Source organism: Dendropsophus ebraccatus, chromosome 11 (genome assembly GCF_027789765.1).
Source record: "Dendropsophus ebraccatus isolate aDenEbr1 chromosome 11, aDenEbr1.pat, whole genome shotgun sequence".
NCBI classification, from domain to species: Eukaryota; Metazoa; Chordata; class Amphibia; order Anura; family Hylidae; genus Dendropsophus; species Dendropsophus ebraccatus.
In genome coordinates this window covers 95,614,709-95,641,765 of record NC_091464.1, presented here as the reverse complement: position 1 = coordinate 95,641,765, position 27,057 = coordinate 95,614,709, and the positions used below count along the sequence as shown (strand labels likewise).

The 27,057-nt window shown below is 43.9% G+C and overlaps 1 protein-coding gene across 1 annotated transcript in view; it reads left to right on the top strand.

The window, feature by feature from the left end:
• STYXL2 (serine/threonine/tyrosine interacting like 2) overlaps positions 1 to 27,057 on the top strand; it is an 81,072-nt gene that overhangs the window by 7,167 nt on the left and 46,848 nt on the right. Inside the window, exon 2 of the mRNA XM_069944629.1 lies at positions 13,206 to 13,327. Within this exon, the coding sequence (XP_069800730.1) occupies positions 13,215 to 13,327 (113 nt within the window). The 5' untranslated portion in view covers positions 13,206 to 13,214. The remainder of the gene's footprint in view (positions 1 to 13,205; positions 13,328 to 27,057) is intronic.

Genomic DNA, 27,057 nt, shown 5'->3' with positions numbered 1-27,057 from the left:
AAACACAAGGGGTTAATAGCTATAAGTACATGGCAGGTTTTACAGCTTCCTGATATACTTAGTCTCAGTCACCAATCATATTCCCCATAATTGTCTGAGCTCCCTGAATGAGAATATTCTGTGTACTATACATAGCTAGTCCTGCTCTCAGCTGTATCCAGTGTAGACAATGCTCTGTGAGCTCCAGACTGATACATTGTACATAGCTAGTCCTGCTCTCAGCTGTATCCAGTGTAGACAATGCTCTGTGAGCTCCAGACTGATACATTGTACATAGCTAGTCCTGCTCTCAGCTGTATCCAGTGTAGACAATGCTCTGTGAGCTCTATAGCCTGATACATTGTACATAGCTAGTCCTGCTCTCAGCTGTATCCAGTGTAGACAATGCTCTGTGAGCTCCAGACTGATACATTGTACATAGCTAGTCCTGCTCTCAGCTGTATCCAGTGTAGACAATGCTCTGTGAGCTCCAGACTGATACATTGTACATAGCTAGTCCTGCTCTCAGCTGTATCCAGTGTAGACAATGCTCTGTGAGCTCCAGACTGATACATTGTACATAGCTAGTCCTGCTCTCAGCTGTATCCAGTGTAGGCAATGCTCTGTGAGCTCCAGACTGATACATTGTACATAGCTAGTCCTGCTCTCAGCTATATCCAGTGTAGACAATGCTCTGTGAGCTCCAGACTGATACATTGTACATAGCTAGTCCTGCTCTCAGCTGTATCCAGTGTAGACAATGCTCTGTGAGCTCCAGACTGATACATTGTACATAGCTAGTCCTGCTCTCAGCTGTATCCAGTGTAGACAATGCTCTGTGAGCTCCAGACTGATACATTGTACATAGCTAGTCCTGCTCTCAGCTGTATCCAGTGTAGGCAATGCTCTGTGAGCTCCAGACTGATACATTGTACATAGCTAGTCCTGCTCTCAGCTGTATCCAGTGTAGACAATGCTCTGTGAGCTCCAGACTGATACATTGTACATAGCTAGTCCTGCTCTCAGCTGTATCCAGTGTAGACAATGCTCTGTGAGCTCCAGACTGATACATTGTACATAGCTAGTCCTGCTCTCAGCTTGTATCCAGTGTAGTCAATGCTCTGTGAGCTCCAGACTGATACATTGTACATAGCTAGTCCTGCTCTCAGCTATATCCAGTGTAGACAATGCTCTGTGAGCTCCAGACTGATACATTGTACATAGCTAGTCCTGCTCTCAGCTGTATCCAGTGTAGACAATGCTCTGTGAGCTCCAGACTGATACATTGTACATAGCTAGTCCTGCTCTCAGCTGTATCCAGTGTAGACAAAGCTCTGTGAGCTCCAGACTGATACAATGTACATAGCTAGTCCTGCTCTCAGCTGTATCCAGTGTAGACAATGCTCTGTGAGCTCCAGACTGATACATTACATAGCTAGTCCTGCTCTCAGCTCTATCCAGTGTAGACAATGCTCTGTGAGCTCCAGACTGATACATTGTACATAGCTAGTCCTGCTCTCAGCTGTATCCAGTGTAGACAATGCTCTGTGAGCTCCAGACTGATACATTGTACATAGCTAGTCCTGCTCTCAGCTCTATCCAGTGTAGACAATGCCCTGTGAGCTCCAGGCTGATACATTGTACAGAGCTAGTCCTGCTCTCAGCTGTATCCAGTATAGACAATGCTCTGTGAGCTCCAGACTGATACATTGTACATAGCTAGTCCTGCTCTATATCCAGTGTAGACAATGCTTTGTGAGCTCCAGACTGATACATTGTACATATCTAGTCCTGCTCTCAGCTGTATCCAGTGTAGACAATGCTCTGTGAGCTCCAGACTGCTACATTGTACATAGCTAGTCCTGCTCTCAGCTGTATACAATGTAAACAATGCTCTGTGAGCTCTAGACTGATACACTGTACATAGCTAGTCCTGCTCTGTATCCAGTGTAGACAATGCTCTGTGAGCTCCAGACTGATACATTGTACATAGCTAGTCCTGCTCTGTATCTAGTGTAGACAATGCTCTGTGAGCACCAGACTGATACACTGTACATATCTAGTCCTGCTCTCAGCTGTATCCAGTGTAGACAATGCTCTGTGAGCTCCAGACTGATACATTGTACATAGCTAGTCCTGCTCTCAGCTCTATCCAGTGTAGACAATGCTCTGTGAGCTCCAGACTGATACATTGTACATAGCTAGTCCTGCTCTCAGCTGTATCCAGTGTAGACAATGCTCTGTGAGCTCCAGACTGCTACATTGTACATAGCTAGTCCTGCTCTCAGCTGTATACAATGTAGACAATGCTCGCTGAGCTCCAGACTGATACACTGTACATAGCTAGTCCTGCTCTGTATCCAGTGTAGACAATGCTCTGTGAGCTCCAGACTGATACACTGTACATATCTAGTCCTGCTCTCAGCTGTATCCAGTGTAGACAATGCTCTGTGAGCTACAGACTGATACATTGTACATAGCTAGTCCTGCTCTCAGCTGTATTAGTGTAGACAATGCTCTGTGAGCTCCAGACTGATACATTGTACATAGCTAGTCCTGCTCTCAGCTGTATCCAGTGTAGACAATGCTCTGTAAGCTCCAGACTGATACATTGTACATAGCTAGTCCTGCTCTCAGCTGTATCCAGTGTAGACAATGCTCTGTGAGCCCCAGACTGATACATTGTACAGAGCTAGTCCTGCTCTCAGCTGTATCCAGTGTAGACAATGCTCTGTGATCTCCAGACTGATACATTGTACATAGCTAGTCCTGCTCTCAGCTGTATCCAGTGTAGATAATGCTCTGTGAGCTCCAGACTGATACATTGTACATAGCTAGTCCTGCTCTCAGCTGTGTCCAGTGTAGACAATGCTCTGTGAGCTCCAGACTGATACATTGTACATAGCTAGTCCTGCTCTCAGCTGTATCCAGTGTAGACAATGCTCTGTGATCTCCAGACTGATACATTGTACATAGCTAGTCCTGCTCTGTATCCAGTGTAGACAATGCTCTGTGAGCTCCAGGCTGATACATGGTACATAGCTAGTCCTGCTCTATATCCAGTGTAGACAAGGCTCTGTGAGCTCCAGACTGATACATTGTACAGAGCTAGTCCTGCTCTCAGCTGTATCCAGTGTAGACAATGCTCTGTGAGCTCCAGACTGATACATTGTACAGAGCTAGTCCTGCTCTCAGCTGTATCCAGTGTAGACAATGCTCTGTGAGCTCCAGACTGATACATTGTACAGAGCTAGTCCTGCTCTCAGCTGTATCCAGTGTAGACAATGCTCTGTGAGCTCCAGGCTGATACATTGTACATAGCTAGTCCTGCTTTCAGCTGTATCCAGGGTAGACAATGCTCTGTGAGCTCCAGACTGATACATTGTACATAGCTAGTCCTGCTCTCAGCTGTATCCAGTGTAGACAATGCTCTGTGAGCTCCAGGCTGATACATTGTACATAGCTAGTCCTGCTCTCAGCTGTATCCAGGGTAGACAATGCTCTGTGAGCTCCAGACTGATACACTGTACATATCTAGTCCTGCTCTCTGCTGTATACAGTGTAGACAATGCTCTGTGAGCTCCAGACTGATACATTGTACATAGCTAGTCCTGCTCTCAGCTGTATCCAGTGTAGACAATGCTCTGTGAGCTCCAGACTGATACATTGTACATAGCTAGTGCTGCTCTCAGCTGTATCCAGTGTAGACAATGCTCTGTGAGCTCCAGACTGATACATTGTACATAGCTAGTGCTGCTCTCAGCTGTATCCAGTGTAGACAATGCTCTGTGAGCTCCAGACTGATACATTGTACATAGCTAGTCCTGCTCTCAGCTGTATCCAGTGTAGACAATGCTCTGTGAGCTCCAGACTGATACATTGTACATAGCTAGTCCTGCTCTCAGCTGTATCCAGTGTAGACAATGCTCTGTGAGCTCCAGACTGATACATTGTACATAGCTAGTCCTGCTCTCAGCTGTATCCAGTGTAGACAATGCTCTGTGAGCTCCAGACTGATACATTGTACAGAGCTAGTCCTGCTCTCAGCTGTATCCAGTGTAGACAATGCTCTGTGAGCTCCAGGCTGATACATTGTACATAGCTAGTCCTGCTCTCAGCTGTATCCAGTGTAGACAATGCTCTGTGAGCTCCAGACTGATACATTGTTCATAGCTAGTCCTGCTCTCAGCTGTATCCAGTGTAGGCAATGCTCTGTGAGCTCCAGACTGATACATTGTACATAGCTAGTCCTGCTCTCAGCTATATCCAGTGTAGACAATGCTCTGTGAGCTCCAGACTGATACATTGTACATAGCTAGTCCTGCTCTCAGCTGTATCCAGTGTAGACAATGCTCTGTGAGCTCCAGACTGATACATTGTACATAGCTAGTCCTGCTCTCAGCTGTATCCAGTGTAGACAATGCTCTGTGAGCTCCAGACTGATACATTGTACATAGCTAGTCCTGCTCTCAGCTGTATCCAGTGTAGGCAATGCTCTGTGAGCTCCAGACTGATACATTGTACATAGCTAGTCCTGCTCTCAGCTATATCCAGTGTAGACAATGCTCTGTGAGCTCCAGACTGATACATTGTACATAGCTAGTCCTGCTCTCAGCTGTATCCAGTGTAGACAATGCTCTGTGAGCTCCAGACTGATACATTGTACATAGCTAGTCCTGCTCTCAGCTGTATCCAGTGTAGACAATGCTCTGTGAGCTCCAGACTGATACAATGTACATAGCTAGTCCTGCTCTCAGCTGTATCCAGTGTAGACAATGCTCTGTGAGCTCCAGACTGATACATTACATAGCTAGTCCTGCTCTCAGCTCTATCCAGTGTAGACAATGCTCTGTGAGCTCCAGACTGATACATTGTACATAGCTAGTCCTGCTCTCAGCTCTATCCAGTGTAGACAATGCTCTGTGAGCTCCAGACTGATACATTGTACATAGCTAGTCCTGCTCTCAGCTCTATCCAGTGTAGACAATGCCCTGTGAGCTCCAGGCTGATACATTGTACAGAGCTAGTCCTGCTCTCAGCTGTATCCAGTATAGACAATGCTCTGTGAGCTCCAGACTGATACATTGTACATAGCTAGTCCTGCTCTATATCCAGTGTAGACAATGCTTTGTGAGCTCCAGACTGATACATTGTACATATCTAGTCCTGCTCTCAGCTGTATCCAGTGTAGACAATGCTCTGTGAGCTCCAGACTGCTACATTGTACATAGCTAGTCCTGCTCTCAGCTGTATACAATGTAGACAATGCTCTGTGAGCTCCAGACTGATACACTGTACATAGCTAGTCCTGCTCTGTATCCAGTGTAGACAATGCTCTGTGAGCTCCAGACTGATACATTGTACATAGCTAGTCCTGCTCTGTATCCAGTGTAGACAATGCTCTGTGAGCACCAGACTGATACACTGTACATATCTAGTCCTGCTCTCAGCTGTATCCAGTGTAGACAATGCTCTGTGAGCTCCAGACTGATACATTGTACATAGCTAGTCCTGCTCTCAGCTCTATCCAGTGTAGACAATGCTCTGTGAGCTCCAGACTGATACATTGTACATAGCTAGTCCTGCTCTCAGCTGTATCCAGTGTAGACAATGCTCTGTGAGCTCCAGACTGCTACATTGTACATAGCTAGTCCTGCTCTCAGCTGTATACAATGTAGACAATGCTCGCTGAGCTCCAGACTGATACACTGTACATAGCTAGTCCTGCTCTGTATCCAGTGTAGACAATGCTCTGTGAGCTCCAGACTGATACACTGTACATATCTAGTCCTGCTCTCAGCTGTATCCAGTGTAGACAATGCTCTGTGAGCTCCAGACTGATACATTGTACATAACTAGTCCTGCTCTCAGCTGTATTAGTGTAGACAATGCTCTGTGAGCTCCAGACTGATACATTGTACATAGCTAGTCCTGCTCTCAGCTGTATCCAGTGTAGACAATGCTCTGTAAGCTCCAGACTGATACATTGTACATAGCTAGTCCTGCTCTCAGCTGTATCCAGTGTAGACAATGCTCTGTGAGCTCCAGACTGATACATTGTACAGAGCTAGTCCTGCTCTCAGCTGTATCCAGTGTAGACAATGCTCTGTGATCTCCAGACTGATACATTGTACATAGCTAGTCCTGCTCTCAGCTGTATCCAGTGTAGATAATGCTCTGTGAGCTCCAGACTGATACATTGTACATAGCTAGTCCTGCTCTCAGCTGTGTCCAGTGTAGACAATGCTCTGTGAGCTCCAGACTGATACATTGTACATAGCTAGTCCTGCTCTCAGCTGTATCCAGTGTAGACAATGCTCTGTGATCTCCAGACTGATACATTGTACATAGCTAGTCCTGCTCTGTATCCAGTGTAGACAATGCTCTGTGAGCTCCAGGCTGATACATGGTACATAGCTAGTCCTGCTCTATATCCAGTGTAGACAATGCTCTGTGAGCTCCAGACTGATACATTGTACAGAGCTAGTCCTGCTCTCAGCTGTATCCAGTGTAGACAATGCTCTGTGAGCTCCAGACTGATACATTGTACATAGCTAGTCCTGCTCTCAGCTGTATCCAGTGTAGACAATGCTCTGTGAGCTCCAGACTGATACATTGTACAGAGCTAGACCTGTTCTCAGCTGTATCCAGTGTAGACAATGCTCTGTGAGCTCCAGGCTGATACATTGTACATAGCTAGTCCTGCTTTCAGCTGTATCCAGGGTAGACAATGCTCTGTGAGCTCCAGACTGATACATTGTACATAGCTAGTCCTGCTCTCAGCTGTATCCAGTGTAGACAATGCTCTGTGAGCTCCAGGCTGATACATTGCACATAGCTAGTCCTGCTCTCAGCTGTATCCAGGGTAGACAATGCTCTGTGAGCTCCAGACTGATACACTGTACATATCTAGTCCTGCTCTCTGCTGTATACAGTGTAGACAATGCTCTGTGAGCTCCAGACTGATACATTGTACATAGCTAGTCCTGCTCTCAGCTGTATCCAGTGTAGACAATGCTCTGTGAGCTCCAGACTGATACATTGTACATAGCTAGTGCTGCTCTCAGCTGTATCCAGTGTAGACAATGCTCTGTGAGCTCCAGACTGATACATTGTACATAGCTAGTGCTGCTCTCAGCTGTATCCAGTGTAGACAATGCTCTGTGAGCTCCAGACTGATACATTGTACATAGCTAGTCCTGCTCTCAGCTGTGTCCAGTGTAGACAATGCTCTGTGAGCTCCAGACTGATACATTGTACATAGCTAGTCCTGCTCTCAGCTGTATCCAGTGTAGACAATGCTCTGTGATCTCCAGACTGATACATTGTACATAGCTAGTCCTGCTCTGTATCCAGTGTAGACAATGCTCTGTGAGCTCCAGGCTGATACATGGTACATAGCTAGTCCTGCTCTATATCCAGTGTAGACAATGCTCTGTGAGCTCCAGACTGATACATTGTACATAGCTAGTCCTGCTCTCAGCTGTATCCAGTGTAGACAATGCTCTGTGAGCTCCAGACTGATACATTGTACATAGCTAGTCCTGCTCTCAGCTGTATCCAGTGTAGACAATGCTCTGTGAGCTCCAGACTGATACATTGTACAGAGCTAGTCCTGCTCTCAGCTGTATCCAGTGTAGACAATGCTCTGTGAGCTCCAGGCTGATACATTGTACATAGCTAGTCCTGCTTTCAGCTGTATCCAGGGTAGACAATGCTCTGTGAGCTCCAGACTGATACATTGTACATAGCTAGTCCTGCTCTCAGCTGTATCCAGTGTAGACAATGCTCTGTGAGCTCCAGGCTGATACATTGTACATAGCTAGTCCTGCTCTCAGCTGTATCCAGGGTAGACAATGCTCTGTGAGCTCCAGACTGATACACTGTACATATCTAGTCCTGCTCTCTGCTGTATACAGTGTAGACAATGCTCTGTGAGCTCCAGACTGATACATTGTACATAGCTAGTCCTGCTCTCAGCTGTATCCAGTGTAGACAATGCTCTGTGAGCTCCAGACTGATACATTGTACATAGCTAGTGCTGCTCTCAGCTGTATCCAGTGTAGACAATGCTCTGTGAGCTCCAGACTGATACATTGTACATAGCTAGTGCTGCTCTCAGCTGTATCCAGTGTAGACAATGCTCTGTGAGCTCCAGACTGATACATTGTACATAGCTAGTCCTGCTCTCAGCTGTATCCAGTGTAGACAATGCTCTGTGAGCTCCAGACTGATACATTGTACATAGCTAGTCCTGCTCTCAGCTGTATCCAGTGTAGACAATACTCTGTGAGCTGCAGACTGATACATTATACATAGCTAGTCCTGCTCTTGGCTGTATCCAGTGTAGACAATGCTCTGTGAGCTCCAGACTGATACATTATACATAGCTAGTCCTGCTCTCAGCTGTATCCAGTGTAGACAATGCTCTGTGAGCTCCAGACTGATACATTGTACATAGCTAGTCCTGCTCTGTATCCAGTGTAGACAATGCTCTGTGAGCTCCAGACTGATACATTGTACATAGCTAGTCCTGCAATCTCTATCTTGTTCTGCTTTCCACAGGAGCCCAGTTGTAGTGTCCCACTACGTTTCACTACGTTTTCTATTCTCTTACACCTTGGTAAAATTTTATCACTCTAGTGTCACAGAATAAGACAGGAGGCCGCTGTTCCTTACTCCAACCACTAGATGTCACTGTCACACACAACACAGCTGCACATAACACTTAGGTCCTAGTTACTTCCATCAGTCAGTTAGTGTCCGGCTACAGACCAGACAGGACATGTGTATCACATACTGGTGTTACCAGAGGATCCTTCATCACTCAGGTATTGGCACAATATTGGAACCCAAAGGTCTAACTGTGCACCTGTCCTGTCCTCTGGGACGCCTGTCCTGTCCTCTGGGGCGCCTGTCCTGTCCTCTGGGGCGCCTGTCCTGTCCTCTGGGGCGCCTGTCCTGTCCTCTGGGGCGCCTGTCCTGTCCTTCGGGGCGCCTGTCCTGTCCTCTGGGGCGCCTGTCCTGTCCCCTGGGGCGCCTGTACAATTCTTTAGCGCCTGTCCTGTCCCCTGGGGCGCCTGTCCTGTCCTCTGGGGCGCCTGTCCTGTCCTCTGGGGCGCCTGTACAATTCTTTAGCGCCTGTCCTGTCCTCTGGGGCGCCTGTCCTGTCCTCTGGGGCGCCTGTCCTGTCCTCTGGGGCGCCTGTACAATTCTTTAGCGCCTGTCCTGTCCTCTGGGGCGCCTGTCCTGTCCTCTGGGGCGCCTGTCCTGTCCTCTGGGGCGCCTGTCCTGTCCTCTGGGGCGCCTGTACAATTCTTAAGCGCCTGTCCTGTCCTCTGGGGCGCCTGTACAATTCTTTAGCTCCTGTCCTGTCCTCTGGGGCGCCTGTACAATTCTTTAGCGCCTGTCCCGTCCTCTGAGGCGCCTGTCCTGTCCTCTGGGGCGCCTGTCCTGTCCTCTAGGGCGCCTGTACAATTCTTTAGCGCCTGTCCTGTCCCCTGGGGCGCCTGTCCTGTCCTCTGGGGCGCCTGTCCTGTCCTCTGGGGCGCCTGTACAATTCTTTAGCGCCTGTCCCGTCCTCTGGGGCGCCTGTACAATTCTTTAGCGCCTGTTCCGTCCTCTGGGGCGCCTGTCCCGTCCTCTGGGGCGCCTGTCCTGTCCTCTGGGGCGCCTGTCCTGTCCTCTGGGACGCCTGTCCTGTCCTCTGGGGCGCCTGTCCTGTCCCCTGGGGCGCCTGTCCTGTCCTCTGGGGCGCCTGTCCTGTCCTCTGGGGCGCCTGTCCTGTCCTCTGGGGCGCCTGTACAATTCTTTAGCTCCTGTCCTGTCCTCTGGGGCGCCTGTCCTGTCCTCTGGGGCGCCTGTCCTGTCCTCTGGGACGCCTGTCCTGTCCTCTGGGGCGCCTGTCCTGTCCTCTGGGGCGCCTGTCCCGTCCTCTGGGGCGCCTGTCCTGTCCTCTGGCACAAGGAGACCTTCTTCTTCCTGACCTGGATGCTATTGGGAGAGATGTTTCCTTGTGTTATTTTCCTGCTGCATTGTTATACTGTTACACAGTGAGACTGCTATGGCGGCACTTATAGCGGCTGCCGGTGCTCAGCTCTCGGTCACCGCAGAACGTCCCCTGATAACAGTGGGAAATGCACGGTCACCACAGTACGTCCCCCGATAAGGGCGGGAAAAGCGTGATGCCTTCTGATTGGCTAAAATGCAGCTAAACTTTAAACTGAAAAATGAAAAGCCTCGTGTGGTGTCCGTGAAAGGCGGCCGTGATGGGAGGAATATCAGATTTACAGGATTTATAAATGTGGAAAAAAAAATACAAGAGGGAAAGATAAAGTAACTGCCGGTTGGGCCGTGTTCACACCTCTGTGTGCTGCTGCCGCTGGTGTAGAAGCCTTGTAAGAAGCCAATGTGAGTCAGGATCTGTCAGGCAGCGCCCGGATCAGCCGCAGGGTCAGGGCAGAAAAAGACGCCAAGATGGCGGTGTACACAGAGTAAATATCTAATGTTATCCTTAATATAATAATCATCTTCATCTTCCTCCTCAGGATCATTCACTGTCATCATCAACTATCATAGTAATCACCTTTCATAATCATAAATTACCATCAATTATCATCTTCAACCACCTCATCCATCAAGATAATCAATTACCATTATCTCCTCCTCAATCATCATAGTCAATTACTATGCTCAGTCGATTTGGGTCCATTTACACAGAAAGATTATCTGCCAAAGATTTGAAGCCAAAGCCAGAAACAGATCAGGTCATAAAGGAAAGACTGAGATTTCTACCCTTTTTAAATCTACTTCTGGCTTTGGCTTCAAATCTTTGGCAGATAATCTTTCTGTGTAATGACCCTTAGGGCCCTATTCCACGGGACGATTATCGTTCAGATTATCGTTAAATCGTTCGAATCTGAACGATAATCGTTCGGTTGAAATGCAGTTAACGATTAACGACCGAACGAGAAATCGTTGATCGTTTAATAAGACCTGGACCTATTTTTATCGTTGCTCGTTCGCAAATCGTTCGCATTGAATAAGACATCGTTCGGTCGTTCTCAATAGATACGAACGCAATAGCGAATAAATAGCGAAGAGAAACGATCGCAATTACGATCATAAGTAACGATTATCGTTCCATGGAAATGAGTGAACGTTTTCAGGTCTTTCGCAATAGCGGTCGTTTGAGATCGTTAATCGTTAACGATTATCCAAACGATAATCGTCCCGTGGAATAGGGCCCTTAGACCCTAAGGGCCCTATTCCACCGGACGATTATCGTTCAGATTATCGTTAAATCGTTCGAATCTAAACGATAATCGTTCGGTTGAAATGCAGTAACGATTAACGACCGAACGAGAAATCGTTGATCGCTTTATAAGACCTGGACCTATTTTTATCGTTGCTCGTTCGCAAAACGTTCGCAAATCGTTCGCATTGAATAAGACATCGTTCGGTCGTTCGCAATAGATACGAACGCAATAGCGAATAAATACGGAAGAAGAAACGATCGCAATTACGATCATAAGTAACGATTATCGTTCCATGGAAATGAGTGAACGTTTTCAGGTCTTTCGCAATAGCGGTCGTTTGAGATCGTTAATCGTTAACGATTATGCTAACGATAATCGTCCGGTGGAATAGGGCCCTTACACAGAAAGATTATCTGACAAAGATTTGAAGCCAAAGCCAGGAATGGATTTGAAAAGATGAGAAATCTTAGTCTTTCCTTTATGACCTGATCTCTGTTTATAGTCTGTTCCTTGCTTTGGCTCCAAATCTTTGGCAGATAATCTTTCTGTGTAAATGACCCGTACCACCTTTAATCATCATAATTTACCATCATCTATCCTCACAGTTATTATCAATCGTCAATTATCATACTCAGTCATCACTGATTACAACCATCAATTCTCATTGTAATCCTGAATCATAATTATCATCAGGAATTACCGTTATGATCCTCAATGTTCAGCTTCATTTATCATCTGCAATCACCATCAATTCAATCATTATCATCCGAAATAATCAATTATCATTTTTAATCATCAGTAATGTAATCAAAATAATCAATAAGATCATCATTATCCTTAATCATCAATAGAATCATCATCATTGTCATGATTCCCCGTCAATTATCATCCTTACAATCATTATCTATCATTCTCTGTCATTCCCATCATCATCAGTTATCATTAATCATCATCATTAATCATCATCATCAGTTATCATTAATAATCATCATCAGTTATCATTAATCATCATCTTTTATCATTACTCATCATTATTAATCATCATCACTTATAATTAATCATCTATCATTCTCATTCACATCATCATCAGTTATCATTAATCATCATCATTAATCGTCATCAGTTATCATTAATCATCATCATCAGTTATCATTAATCATCATCATCAGTTATCATTAATCATAATCATCAGTTATCATTAATCATCATCATCAGTTATCATGAATCATCATCTTTTATCATTACTCATCATTATTAATCATCATCATCACTTATAATTAATCATCATCATAAATCATCATCTATCATTCTCATTCACATCATCATCAGTTATCATTAATCATCATCATTAATCATCATCATCAGTTATCATTAATCATCATCATCAGTTATCATTAATCATCATCTTTTATCATTACTCATCATTATTAATCATCATCATCACTTATAATTAATCACCATCATTAATCATCATTGTTAATCATCATCATCATTATCATCCATCATTCTGACTGTATAGTGCGGCACAGTAGGTGAGAGGGATACACAGAGATAATAAGGGGCTCGTCCACCTTTATATACCTGATACCTAATCATGTCGTAAAGAGGATTGACAGAATATTCTAATGTTCTTTGTGTTTCTGTCCGTCACCATGTGAAGTTCTGTGACTGCTCTTCTCCTCCCAGACTACAAAACCATCTAGCAGAAGAGAGGGCGCAGTACCAGACATGAGCACTAGATGTCAGTGTGGTTCATGAGATCATTCAATAGGTGGCAGTATTATTTTTGGCTCTTACAGAGAGCTCCTGGTGTTGTGATTCTCTCCCACCCCCCACCCTCCGCAGTCACAGCTGACGGCTGGCAGGGCATGCTGGAAGTTGTAGTTCTGCAACAGCTGGAACCACAGGTTGGACACCACTGGTCTACAATATGGTTACCCTTCTTTTTATCTTTCTTAATCTCTGTAGTGATCCGACATGGCATCCGGCCAAAACCAAGACAACGAGCAAGTGGTCCCTGATAAAGGTGATGAGGAGGATGATGTTTTGGCCGTCCAAGCCCGCTACTTGCGCAGTCCATCCCCCAGCAAGTGAGTAACATACAAAAAGAACAGTAATACCATTATAATACCGCCACATTGTGACCACATACCACTATGACATGATGACTAATCACACTGTTACTAAACCATTAATAAAAACCGTATATACACAGACCAGTATCTTCCATCTAGTCATCATACAGCCGTAGATCCCAGCACCACACTGGCTCTGCAGACTGGATGAGTGATTCCATACAGTGCAGCTACATCCAGAGACTACAGTGCAGCTACATCCAGAGACTACAGTGCAGCTACATCCAGAGACTACAGTGCAGCTACATCCAGAGACTACAGTGCAGCTACATCCAGGGCCTACAGTGCAGCTACATCCAGGGCCTACAGTGCAGCTACATCCAGAGACTACAGTGCAGCTACATCCAGAGACTACAGTGCAGCTACATCCAGAGACTAGTGTACCTACATCCAGACACTACAGTGCAGCCAAATCCAGACACTACAGTGCAGCCAAATCCAGGCACTACAGTGCAGCCAAATCCAGGCACTACAGTGCAGCCAAATCCAGACACTACAGTGCAGCCAAATCCAGGCACTACAGTGCAGCCAAATCCAGGCACTACAGTGCAGCCAAATCCAGACACTACAGTGCAGCCAAATCCAGACACTACAGTGCAGCCAAATCCAGACACTACAGTACAGCCAAATCCAGGCACTACAGTGCAGCCAAATCCAGGCACTACAGTGCAGCCAAATCCAGACACTACAGTGCAGCCAAATCCAGGCACTACAGTGCAGCCAAATCCAGGCACTACAGTGCAGCCAAATCCAGGCACTACAGTGCAGCCAAATCCAGGCACTACAGTGCAGCTACATGCAGAGACTACAGGGGACGTCTTCTCTAATCAGAATTATTCATATGATATACGGCCATGATATCTTCTCCAGCCTTCATGTATCTGTTAAGAGTTTGTTGGTCTTAGGCACCCATAGTGCACCAAATATTGCTCCCCTGTGGTATCCCACATAGTAATAATACGTCCCTTATGGATACAGTATCCCCCGCACAGTATTATCCCCCCCTCCGCACAGTACAGTAATATGCTTCTATATGCCGATCACTCCATGAATATCCAAACCAGCTGTGACTGCAGTTCAGTGTTATTGCTGTGCATACATAATTATTAATTTGCATATGCTAATTAGTGCTAGTGCTCTGTGTGCAGCAATGGAGATATATATATATACATGCTTAATGGGATTCACTGATAATTCATTAACCGCTAAATTGCCAGAAGTGGGTGAACAACCGAATGTGATGGGAGAATAAGGTACAAGGATTACTGAGGGGGATGGGATATAAAGCAAGGACTCCTCTCCTCAATCAGTATTAGGCCGTGTTCACACATAGGATTTGCCTCAGTCTTTTATCAACCAAAATCAGGAAAGGAAATTATAATGGAAAGAATTACACAGATTCTGAGTTTTCAACCTACTCCTGGTATTGGTTAAAAAAGAGAAAAAAATATTATGTGGGAACATGGCCTAAATAATACTGACATCATTCTTACATATATATATAGCAGTTATATTCATGTATATAAAGCAGCAGTATTATAGTAGTTATATTCCTGTATATAGGGGCAGTATTATAGTAGTTATATTCCTGTATATAGGAGCAGTATTATAGTAGTTATATTCCTGTATATAGCAGCAGTATTATAGTAGTATATTCTTGTATATAGAAGCAGTATTATAGTAGTTATATTCCTGTATATAGGAGCAGTATTATAGTAGTTATATTCCTGTATATAGGAGCAGTATTATAGTAGTTATATCCCTGTATATAGGAGCAGTATTATAGTAGTTATATTCCTGTATATAGGAGCAGTATTATAGTAGTTATATTCCTGTATATAGGGGGCAGTATTATAGTAGTTATATTCCTGTATATAGGAGCAGTATTATAGTAGTTATATCCCTGTATATAGGAGCAGTATTATAGTAGTTATATTCCTGTATATAGGAGCAGTATTATAGTAGTTATATTCCTGTATATAGGGGCAGTATTATAGTAGTTATATTCCTGTATATAGGGACAGTATTATAGTAGTTATATTCCTGTATATAGGAGCAGTATTATAGTAGATATATTCCTGTATATAGGAGCAGTATTATAGTAGTTATATTCCTGTATATAGGAGCAGTATTATAGTAGTTATATTCCTGTATATAGGGAGCAGTATTATAGTAGTTATATTCCTGTATATAGGAGCAGTATTATAGTAGTTATATTCCTGTATATAGGGACAGTATTATAGTAGTTATATTCTGGTATATAGTCATTGGGGGAGCTACAGTCAGTCAGGGGATTTTTCATATGGTACAAGTTCCAGCGGTCAGCCCCACGTGTAGGATGTGATATACCATACATTTCTCAGATACTCCTTTAAAATCATAGCAGAATTCAGATCACACCAGGACAGTTCTCATGCAGGAGATTCCTCTAAGGATCAGTCATATACAGTTGTCTGGGTGGGGGTGGGGTAATCGGCAGTGTCTGGATTTCATATTAAAACCTAGACAGCTCAATAGGGGAAAAGGAGAGATAAGGAAAATGAAAATTTATGTCACTGTCCATTCCCGGCCGAGACCTCTCATTCTCCGCATGTAATGCCGCAGCCGTGACATTTTGCTTTTCATTTTCTTCCTGCGATTGCCTCGTTGCTTTCCTGCAAAATTTTTAAATCCTTTTTCTTTAAGTTTAAACTGAAGCTGCGTCTTACTGACCTCAATTTAATTTATTTTGTGCCTTAAAGGGGGGGGGTCCAGTTTATCTATAGTGGGTGTCCATCCAGGTGATAACACTATCTGTGCCTGTACAGTGAGAGACATGGGGCAGTACTGTCTGTGAGCATGTCATTTACATAGAATGCAGCGAGGCAGACCTATCTGTGCCTTCATTATCTGTATGAAGATACAGGGAGGCAGTACTATCTGTATCTGTTAACATGGAAGTACAGAGAGGCAGTACTGTTTGTACCTTCTTCATTAAGGCTAGGTTCACACTATGTATCTGTGCGGCTGTATTGCGGGCTGTAAATCATCGGCAGGATTTTTCCGGTTCATGCGTACGCTGGAAAGTATAGGATATACGGCTGCACAGTGCACACTCTGTATGAATCTACGGCCCGATCGTAAACGGACTCGTAAAAAATGAACAAGACCATTGTTTGCGGCTGGAAATGCGGCCGTGGATTGACAGGCGGTCCGTACGGAGTACTTCAAAAATAGCCGGCAATGATGCCGAATGCCGATGCCTCTAATAGTTAATATAATAAATTAATAAAACACATTTTCTTTGTAATAAAGTCCCTTTCGTTGTTCAATAATTTAATTCTAACGAATCCATCATTGTGCAATTAAATATACTGTTAAAATAAATATATATATATAAATAAATGTATATTTATCTATATATTTATTTTTTGACAGTATATTTAATTGCACAATGATGGATTCGTTAGAATTAAATTATTGAACACCGAAACTGAATTTATTACAACGAAAATGTGTTTTATTAATTAAATATTAATTAGTACAGGAAGCTCCATAAGCCGTTAATTCATATGCCGGCAATAGAGCATTCTGTACTAATCATCACTTTACTTTAATGAAAACATCAAATGTTTCTTCTAATTATGTTATCACAATAGCATTATTAGAAGAAACATTTAGAATTATATGTGCGCTCAGCTGATTGGCTGATCGGCTCAGCGCACATATAATGAGCCGGTCCGCAGCACAGTGACTTCATTGTGCTGCGGACCAGCGAAGAGGACACATCGGGGTGAGTATAGAGCTCTCCCCACCCCCTCCCCAGCACTGCACTGTAGTCCACGGAATCCGACGTAATCCACAGGATACCGATATCTGAAAAACAAAAAGGGAAATATTGGTACCCCCTTAACCCCTTGGGGGCCAGACTAATGTCAGACTGCACCCTTCCCAGCAAGGAAGGGGTTAAGTGACCCCCCCCCCCTTCCTTGCTGGGAGGGGTGCAGTGCAGGGGAGGGGGTGGGGAGAGCTCTATACTCACCCCGATGTTGTCTCTTCGCTGGTCCGCAGCACAATGAAGTCACTGTGCTGCGGACCGGCTCATTATATGTGCGCTCAGCCGATCAGCCAATCAGCTGAGCGCACATATAATTCTAAATGTTTCTTCTAATAATGCTATTGTGATAACATAATTAGAAGAAACATTTGATGTTTTCATTAAAGTAAAGTGATGATTAGTACAGAATGCTCTATTACCGGCAATATGAATTAACGGCTTATGGAGCTTCCTGTACTAATTAATATTTAATTAATAAAACACATTTTCGTTGAAATAAATTCAGTTTCCTTGTTCAATAATTTAATTCAAACGAATCCATCATTGTGCAATTAAATATACTGTCAAAAAATAAATATATATATAAATATACATTTATTTATATATATATTTATTTTAACAGTATATTTAATTGCAAAATGATGGATTCGTTTAAATTTAATTATTGAACAATGAAAGGGACTTTATTACAACGAAAATGTGTTTCATTAATTCAATATATTAACCATGAGAGACATCGGCATTACTGCAGAGGATCGCAAACCCCGGTAATAGCGATTCATGTAAACTGTTTCCCTGCTTTCCCAGATGCATCCAGAGGTGTTTGCATCACTTTCTTAACATTTTATTTGTTATTTTTAGTTGAACCAGATTTCCAAGTAAATGACCGTATGTTTTCAGCCGCATGTCTATTTTTTCCCACAGCCGTAGTTTCATCCGAACATTTACAGCCGCATAAAAAATACAGCCGCACACATACATAGTGTGAACATAGCCTAAGTGTGAGAACAGAGAGGCAGTAGAGTCTGTGTTTAAATTATGTACATGGAAAAGCAGGAAGTCAGTCATATCTGTATCTACATCATTTATATGGAAAGATGGGCAGGAAGTACTATCTGTGCCTATAGCATTGATATGGAAAGATGAGGAGGTAGTACTATCTGTGCATATATCATTTATATGGTAAGATAGGGGTAGTACTATCTGTGCATGTATCATTTATATGGTAAGATAGGGGTAGTACTATCTGTGCATGTATCATTTATATGGAAAGATGGGCAGGCAGTACTATCTGTGCATATATAATTTATATGGTTAAATGGGGGTAGTACTATCTGTGAAGGTATCATGTATATGGAAAGATGGGCTGGTAGTACTATCTGTGCCTATGTCATTTATATGGTAAGATGGGGGTAGTACTATCTGTGCCTATGTCATTTATATGGTAAGATGGGGGTAGTACTATCTGTGAAGGTATCATGTATATGGAAAGATGGGCAGGTAGTACTATCTGTGCCTATGTCATTTATATGGTAAGATGGGGGTAGTACTATCTGTGAAGGTATCATGTATATGGAAAGATGGGCTGGTAGTACTATCTGTGCATATATAATTTATATGGTTAAATGGGGGTAGTACTATTTGTGAAGGTATCATGTATATGGAAAGATGGGCTGGTAGTACTATCTGTGCTATCTTTCAGTGCTGTCCTCATTTATAGGAAGAGGTAGGATAATTATAAGAGATTTATACATTTACTATTCACTTCTATTGGACCTCAGATCAAGTAGAAGAATTTAGTGTTTGACCCAATGGCGAGCGAGCCCCCACTGGTGAGCCAGGCCTTATAGTGTGCTGCCCACCCATCCGTCATGTCGGTCTCCAGCCAGATGGAAGCGAGGGGTCTGCTGTGCTCCCCATCCCGGTTCCACAGTCAGTCCTTATTGCTGCAGATTATTGCCGTCACTATCGCTGATTGTTCTGGTTCACATAACTCACCGGGAAGGTTCCCGCCACTATTATGTCTGCACTGAAGCTTTATGTGAGAAGGTGGAAGATACAATGGAGTCATAAAGCATCGCTGCCGCCATTAGACCTGAAGGTTGGGCTGTGAAGCTGCAGAAAACTCCGTCATAAATCTGTGTGTTACACTGCCCCCTAGTGAGTGGATAGAGGAAGCGCCAGAGCAAATTCTGTACGTCACTCATTAGTTCAGACCCTCCTGTACAGATATAAGAGGAGGACGTTATGTATAATCAGGGGCGGTCTTGGCATTTCTGGGGCCCCAAGCGAAGTTATGTCTGGGGCCCCCCCCCTCGACACGCGTTCCAAAACAATAGACCACTGTGTGTTGCTCCCAGTAGAATATACCCCTTGTGCGCTACCGCCAGTAATATATACTCCTTGTGTGCTGCCCCCAATAGTATATACCCCTTGTGTCCTGCCCCCAGTAGTATAAAGACCCCTGTGTGTTCCCCCAGTTATATATAGCCCCCCGTGTGCTCCCCCAGAAGTATATAGACCTCCTGTGTGCTGCCCCCAGTTGTATATACCCCTGTGTGCTCCCCCACTAGTATATCAGCCCCCTGTGTGCTCCCTCAGTGGTATTTAGCCCCCCTGTGTGCTCCCCCACTTGGATATAGACCTCCTGTGTGCTCTCCCACTTGGGTATAGACCCCTGTGTGCTCCTCCAGTAGTATATAAACCCCCTGTGTGGTTCCCCCAGTAGTATATAGACCCCCTGTGTGCCCCACCAGTATTATATAGACCCCTTGTGTGCTGCCCCAGTAGTATACAGACCCCTGTGTGCTCCCCCAGTTATATATAGACCACCTGTGTGCCTCACAAGTAGTATATAGACCCCCTGTATGTTCCCCCAGTAGTATATAGACCCCCTGTGTGCCCCACCAGTAGTACATAGCCCCCCTGTGTGCTCCCCCAGTAGTATATAGCCCCCCTGTGTGCTCCCCCACTTGGATTTAGACCTCCTGTGTGCTCTCCAATTTGTATATAGACCTCATTCTGCTGCCCCAAGTAGTATATAGACCCCCTGTGTGCTGCCCCCAGTAGTATATAGACCCCTCTGTGAAGCCCCAGTAGTCTATAGCCCCCCTGTGTGCTCCCCCTGTTATATAGCCCCCCTGTGTGCTCCCCCTCCCATATAGTATATAACACAATAAAACAAACACTTATACTCACCTGGGTACGGGCGTCTCCTCTTCTCTTCACTCTTGTGGCCGCAGGAAGGGTTTTCCCTGCGATCACAAGAGGCCGCACTCCCCTTGTCCTGGCGCCGATGCTCCAGTGATGTCACTGGAGCGCCGGCACCACAAGGACAAAGCTGCCACTTGTGACCGCAGGGAAAACCCTTCCTGCGGCCACAAGAGTGACTGACAGGAAGGGAGCCAATGTCTCCCGCCCTGTCAGTGCTGCTGCATGTAACTATGAGCGCTCATTACGAGTGCTTATAGTTACAGTTCAGATGGCAGCAGCGAGCGGGGCAGCGGCCATGTCCAGCGGTCTTGAGCACAAGAGCGGGGCGTGGGGGCCCCCCTGGATGTTGGGGGCCCCAAGCGATCGCTTGGTATGCTTAGTGCCAAAGACCGCCACTGTGTATAATGTGCTATAGGGAAGCACTTACCTTACGTCATGTATAATGTGTTATAGATAGGGAAGCACTTACCTTACGTTATGTATAATGTGTTATAGATAGGGAAGCACTTACCTTACGTTATGTATAATGTGTTATAGATAGGGAAGCACTTACCTTACGTTATGTATAATGTGTTATAGGGAAGCACTTACCTTACGTTATGTATAATGTGTTATAGGGAAGCACTTACCTTACGTTATGTATAATGTGTTATAGGGAAGCACTTACCTTACGTTATGTATAATGTGTTATAGATAGGGAAGCACTTACCTTACATTATGTATAATGTGTTATAGATAGGGAAGCACTTACCTTACGTTATGTATAATGTGTTATAGGGAAGCACTTACCTTACGTTATGTATAATGTGTTATAGATAGGGAAGCACTTACCTTACGTTATGTATAATGTGTTATAGATAGGGAAGCACTTACCTTACGTTATGTATAATGTGTTATAGATAGGGAAGCACTTACCTTACGTTATGTATAATGTGTTATAGGGAAGCACTTACCTTACGTTATGTATAATGTGTTATAGGGAAGCACTTACCTTACGTTATGTATAATGTGTTATAGGGAAGCACTTACCTTACGTTATGTATAATGTGCTATAGGGAAGCACTTACCTTACGTTATGTATAATGTGCTATAGGGAAGCACTTACCTTACGTTATGTATAATGTGTTATAGATAGGGAAGCACTTACCTTACGTTATGTATAATGTGTTATAGATTGGGAAGCACTTACCTTACGTTATGTATAATGTGTTATAGATAGGGAGGCACTTACCTTACGTTATGTATAATGTGTTATAGATAGGGAGGCACTTACCTTACGTTATGTATAATGTGCTATAGGGAAGCACTTACCTTACGTTATGTATAATGTGTTATAGGGAAGCACTTACCTTACGTTATGTATAATGTGTTATAGATAGGGAAGCACTTACCTTACGTTATGTATAATGTGTTATAGATAGGGAAGCACTTACCTTACGTTATGTATAATGTGTTATAGGGAAGCACTTACCTTACGTTATGTATAATGTGTTATAGGGAAGCACTTACCTTACGTTATGTATAATGTGCTATAGGGAAGCACTTACCTTACGTTATGTATAATGTGTTATAGATAGGGAAGCACTTACCTTACGTTATGTATAATGTGTTATAGATTGGGAAGCACTTACCTTACGTTATGTATAATGTGTTATAGATAGGGAGGCACTTACCTTACGTTATGTATAATGTGTTATAGATAGGGAGGCACTTAGAAATAATAGTAAAATCTTCCAACGGTTGGAAGGTTTTATAGTAATAGATAAATTTATATTCACATCCACATTTTATCAGATATTCAGATACCAGTTTCTGAGTCTAATAAGATATCCGTCTCTATGAGATTCTCACAGCCTAAGTGACGTGTGAATAAATCACTGCAAGATGACTTGCCACACAAGACAGACAGCAGTATCTGTGCCTATATAACTTACAGGGAGAAACAGGGAGGCAGTACTATCTGTGCCTACATAACTTACAGGGAGGCAGTACTATCTGTTCCCGCATGGTTAGGCTGGGTTCACACTACGTATATTTCAGTCAGTATTGTGGTCCTCATATTGCAACCAAAACCAGGAGTGGATTAAAAACACAGAAAGGATCTGTCCACACAATGTTGAAATTGAGTGGATGGCCGCCATATAACAGTAAATAACTGCCATTATTTCAATATAACAGCCGTTGTTTTAAAATAACAGCAAATATTTGCCATTAAATGGCGGCCATCCACTCAGTTTCAACATTGTGTGAACAGAGCCTTTCTGTGTTTTTAATCCACTCCTGGTTTTGGTTGCAAGATGAGGACCACAATACTGACTGAAATATACGTAGTGTGAACCCAGCCTTAACATGGAACTACAGTGGAGAAGTACTATCTGTGCCTACATAACTAACTTACAGGAAGAAACAGGGAGGCAGTACCATCTGTGTCTACATAACTAACAGGGAGGCAGTACCATCTGTGTCTACATAACTAACAGGGAGGCAGCACTATCTGTGCCTACATAACTTACAGGGAGAAACAGGAAGGCAGTACTATCTGTACCTACATAACTTACAGGAAGGCAGTACTATCTGTACCTGCATGGTTAACATGGAAATACAGGGGAGAAGTACTATCAGTGCCTACATAACGTACAGGGAGAAACAGGAAGGTAATACTATGTGTGCCTACTAGAGATGAGTGAATAGTGAAATATTCGATAATGCAAAATTCCATTCGAATAGCTCTCGATAGCAGAGGAAGCATGCCTGGGTACATATAGGACAGCAGGGGAAGCATGCCTGGGTGTATATAGGACAGCAGGGGAAGCATGCCTGGGTACATATAGGACAGCAGGGGAAGCATGCCTGGGTGTATATAGGACAGCGGGGGAAGCATGCCTGGGTACGTATAGGACAGCAGGGGAAGCATGCCTGGGTACATATAGGACAGCAGGGGAAGCATGCCTGGGTACATATAGGACAGCAGGGGAAGCGTGCCTGGGTACATATAGGACAGCAGGGGAAGCATGCCTGGGTACATATAGGACAGCAGGGGAAGCATGCCTGGGTACGTATAGGACAGCAGGGGAAGCATGCCTGGGTACGTATAGGACAGCAGGGGAAGCATTACTGGCTGCATCTAACACTAGTGATGAGCCAACATCTCAATGTTTGTGATCGGTTCGTATTCGCCAAACATTCACGAACAAACAAATGAAAGAGCCGTTCAACTCCTTTACAGGACGCAGACTGCGCAAATCAGTAGTAGCAAGATAACATGTATTATCCCGCACTCACAGTATACAGCCGTATACACTGTCAGTAGATGTCTAAACACACTGTCTCACAACAGCTTCTAAATCTCTGTTTTTTATAGTTTTAGCCCTAAACGGGCTTTAGGGGGTCCCTTCCTCCCTAACTTCCTATTACAAGTGGCTGTCCTCCCCCCCCCCCCCCTGCATGTTTATTGGCTGGAAAAAAGTGCCAGGGGGGTGGGAGGGCTAATCTAATTTTTACTGCTTTATCGTTCGAATATTTGACTGCAATCAAATAGTGTGAATAGCGTACTATTCGATTGAATACTATTCGCTTATCACTAGTGCCTACATAACATCCAGGGAGAAACATGGAGGCAGTACCATCTGTGCCTACATAACTTAGGGTAGTATTACATGGGTCAATCAAGGCCCGATAATAACTGTAAACAAGCACCCGGCCAGTGATTGGCTGAGCGGCCTGTCAGCTGAGACAGGCCGCTCTGAAGCTGCAACGCGCGGGACCCGGGGAGAAGCGGACTGCAAGAGGAGCCCTGCAGCCTGGATAGGTAATGTAAATTGTCAGTCGCTGGCTGCACGCTGCAATTGCACATAGCGATGTGGGGTCGGTGCCCGACAATTATAGGTTCAAACCTATATCAACAATCTGATCGTTGTATTTATTACACGGAACGATAATCGGCTGATTATCATTCCGTGTAATATTACCCTCACAGGAAGAAACAGGGAGGTAGTACTATCTGTGCCTACATAAGTTACAGGGAGAAACAGTGAGGTAGGACTATCTGTACTTACATAACTTACAGGGAGTAACAGGAAGGCAGTACTATCTGTGCCTACATAACTTACAGGGAGAAAAAGGGAGGCAGTACTATCTGTGCCTACATAACTTACAGGGAGAAAAAGGGAGGCAGTACTATCTGTGCCTACATAACTTACAGGGAGAAACAGGGAGGCAGTACTATCTGTACCTACATAACTTACAGGGAGGCAGTACTATCTATACATACATAACTTACAGGGAGTAACATGGAGGCAGTACTATCTATACATACATAACTTACAATCAAAGACGGGCGCAGTAGTATCTTTTCCTACACTGCCTACACAAAGGGAAAGGGGAGCAGTACTATCTGTACTTACATCATTTACAAAGAGAGACAGGGAGGCAGTACTATCTGTACATACATCATTTACAGAGAGAGACAAGGAGGCAGTACTATCTGTACATACATCATTTACAGAGAGAGACAAGGAGGCAGTACTATCTGTACATACATCATTTACAGAGAGAGACAAGGAGGCAGCACTATCTGTACATACATCATTTACAGAGAGAGACAAGGAGGCAGCACTATCTGTACTTACATTATTTACAAAGAGAGACAGGGAGTAATTTACAAAGAGAGACAGGGAGGCAGCACTATCTATACATACATCATTTACAGAGAGAGACAAAAAGGCAGTACTATCTATACATACATCATTTACAGAGAGAGACAGGGAGGCAGCACTATCTGTACATACATAATTTACAGAGAGAGACAGGGAGGCAGCACTATCTGTACATACATCATTTACAGAGAGAGACAAAAAGGCAGTACTATCTGTACATACATCATTTACAGAGAGAGACAGGGAGGCAGCACTATCTGTACATACATCATTTACAGAGAGAGACAGGGAGGCAGTACTATCTGTACATACATCATTTACAGAGAGAGACAAGAAGGCAGTACTATCTGTACATACATCATTTACAGAGAGAGACAAGAAGGCAGTACTATCTGTACTTACATCATTTATAGAGAGAGACAAGAAGGCAGTACTATCTGTACTTACATCATTTATAGAGAGAGACAAGAAGGCAGTACTATCTGTACTTACATCATTTACAGAGAGAGACAGGGAGGCAGCACTATCTGTACATACATCATTTACAGAGGGAGACAGGGAGGCAGCACTATCTGACATACATCATTTACAGAGAGAGACAAGAAGGCAGTACTATCTGTACTTACATCATTTACAGAGAGAGACAGGGAGGCAGCACTATCTGAACATACCTCATTTACAGAGAGAGACAGGGAGGCAGCACTATCTGTACATACATCATTTACAGAGAGAGACAGGGAGGCAGCACTATCTGTACTTACATCATTTACAGAGAGAGACAGGGAGGCAGTACTATCTGTACATACATCATTTACAGAGAGAGACAAGAAGGCAGTACTATCTATACATACATAACTTACAGGGAGTAACATGGAGGCAGTACTATCTATACATACATAACTTACAATCAAAGACAGGGGCGCAGTAGTATCTTTTCCTACACTGCCTACACAAAGGGAAAGGGGAGCAGTACTATCTGTACTTACATCATTTACAAAGAGAGACAGGGAGGCAGTACTATCTGTACATACATCATTTACAGAGAGAGACAAGGAGGCAGTACTATCTGTACATACATCATTTACAGAGAGAGACAAGGAGGCAGTACTATCTGTACATACATCATTTACAGAGAGAGACAAGGAGGCAGCACTATCTGTACATACATCATTTACAGAGAGAGACAAGGAGGCAGCACTATCTGTACTTACATCATTTACAAAGAGAGACAGGGAGTAATTTACAAAGAGAGACAGGGAGGCAGCACTATCTATACATACATCATTTACAGAGAGAGACAGGGAGGCAGTACTATCTATACATACATCATTTACAGAGAGAGACAAAAAGGCAGTACTATCTATACATACATCATTTACAGAGAGAGACAGGGAGGCAGCACTATCTGTACATACATAATTTACAGAGAGAGACAGGGAGGCAGCACTATCTGTACATACATCATTTACAGAGAGAGACAAAAAGGCAGTACTATCTGTACATACATCATTTACAGAGAGAGACAGGGAGGCAGCACTATCTGTACATACATCATTTACAGAGAGAGACAGGGAGGCAGTACTATCTGTACATACATCATTTACAGAGAGAGACAAGAAGGCAGTACTATCTGTACTTACATCATTTATAGAGAGAGACAAGAAGGCAGTACTATCTGTACTTACATCATTTATAGAGAGAGACAAGAAGGCAGTACTATCTGTACTTACATCATTTACAGAGAGAGACAGGGAGGCAGCACTATCTGTACATACATCATTTACAGAGAGAGACAGGGAGGCAGCACTATCTGTACTTACATCATTTACAGAGAGAGACAAAAAGGCAGTACTATCTGTACATACATCATTTACAGAGAGAGACAAGAAGGCAGTACTATCTGTACTTACATCATTTACAGAGAGAGACAGGGAGGCAGCACTATCTGTACTTACATTATTTACAGAGAGAGACAGGGAGGCAGCACTATCTGTACATAC